We start from the raw sequence: 913 nt of genomic DNA on the forward strand, positions 1-913 counted from the left end.
ACCAATACCGAATCTGAAACTATGTGCCACGTCTTGTCGACCGAGATAATAGCGGGACTAGACTTGACCAGTCGACTTACAGAGAGATGGTAGGTGCGAAGCATTGGACTGTTTCTCTGTTCCTAATGGACGATGTCCCTAACAACTCCTCCGAAGTCCCATTGTTTGCACTGAAATTATGAATTATGTTCAGAACAGTCAGGGTTCAGAACTCCATGGAATGTACCCGGCTCCCAAGAAATACTCTGATGCACACTTAGACTCTAGAAATTGAGGTTTGTGTGAATGGTTTGGGGAACGATGCCAACTAAGTCTGTTCTGGTTTAGTCAATTCTTACCTGGAGATGGACAGTTGGGTGCCAAAAAAAGCAAATTACAAGGACGTTTATGCGGACAAATCAGTCGCAGAGTGTGTGTGCCGTCGCTAAACTTTGGAAACCGCGAGTTGGAAACACAGACGGTGAAACATGGTTTGTGCGAATTCTAATCACCAATGGTCAATAATTGATCAATACATCTATTCCGAAAAGCGCTTGAAGAATCGCCGCTGTCATTTTTTGGGGGCAAATGAAGCAGTAAAATTGGTCACACACTCCCCTGACAACCTACCTGATAACATCCGGCGTACCAGCGACCTTCTGGTTCCAGTCGAACAGCACCGCCAACAACATCCACCCCGAGACTGTCCATAACCCGAAGCATACGATCGATATCAGTGTAGTGCGTGAAGTCGACCATGTTTCGGCCGACCAATACGTACTTTTTAGTACTGAACGTACTGAGTTTCAACCACATAGATCCGTTGTCTTTTTCGTGCGTATACACGCGAACATTGCTCAGAGCATCGCACGCACCCCCGGCTGATTTGGCACCTAATGCCAAATGGATATGAATAGTTGGATACACGGAGCGG

General features: G+C 46.4%; 1 protein-coding gene across 1 annotated transcript in view; it reads right to left on the bottom strand.

Annotated features, from left to right (window-relative positions):
- The window catches only part of T265_11357 (hypothetical protein), a gene marked incomplete at both ends in the record, with an annotated part of 3,571 nt that overhangs the window by 2,438 nt on the left and 220 nt on the right, over positions 1-913 (bottom strand). The window contains 2 exons of the mRNA XM_009177988.1: positions 610-872; positions 905-913. The exon at positions 905-913 is cut by the window's right edge and continues 220 nt beyond it. Of these exons, the coding sequence (XP_009176252.1) occupies positions 610-872; positions 905-913 (272 nt within the window). The remainder of the gene's footprint in view (positions 1-609; positions 873-904) is intronic.

The sequence above is a fragment of the Opisthorchis viverrini genome (genome assembly GCF_000715545.1).
Source record: "Opisthorchis viverrini unplaced genomic scaffold opera_v5_481, whole genome shotgun sequence".
NCBI classification, from domain to species: Eukaryota; Metazoa; Platyhelminthes; class Trematoda; order Opisthorchiida; family Opisthorchiidae; genus Opisthorchis; species Opisthorchis viverrini.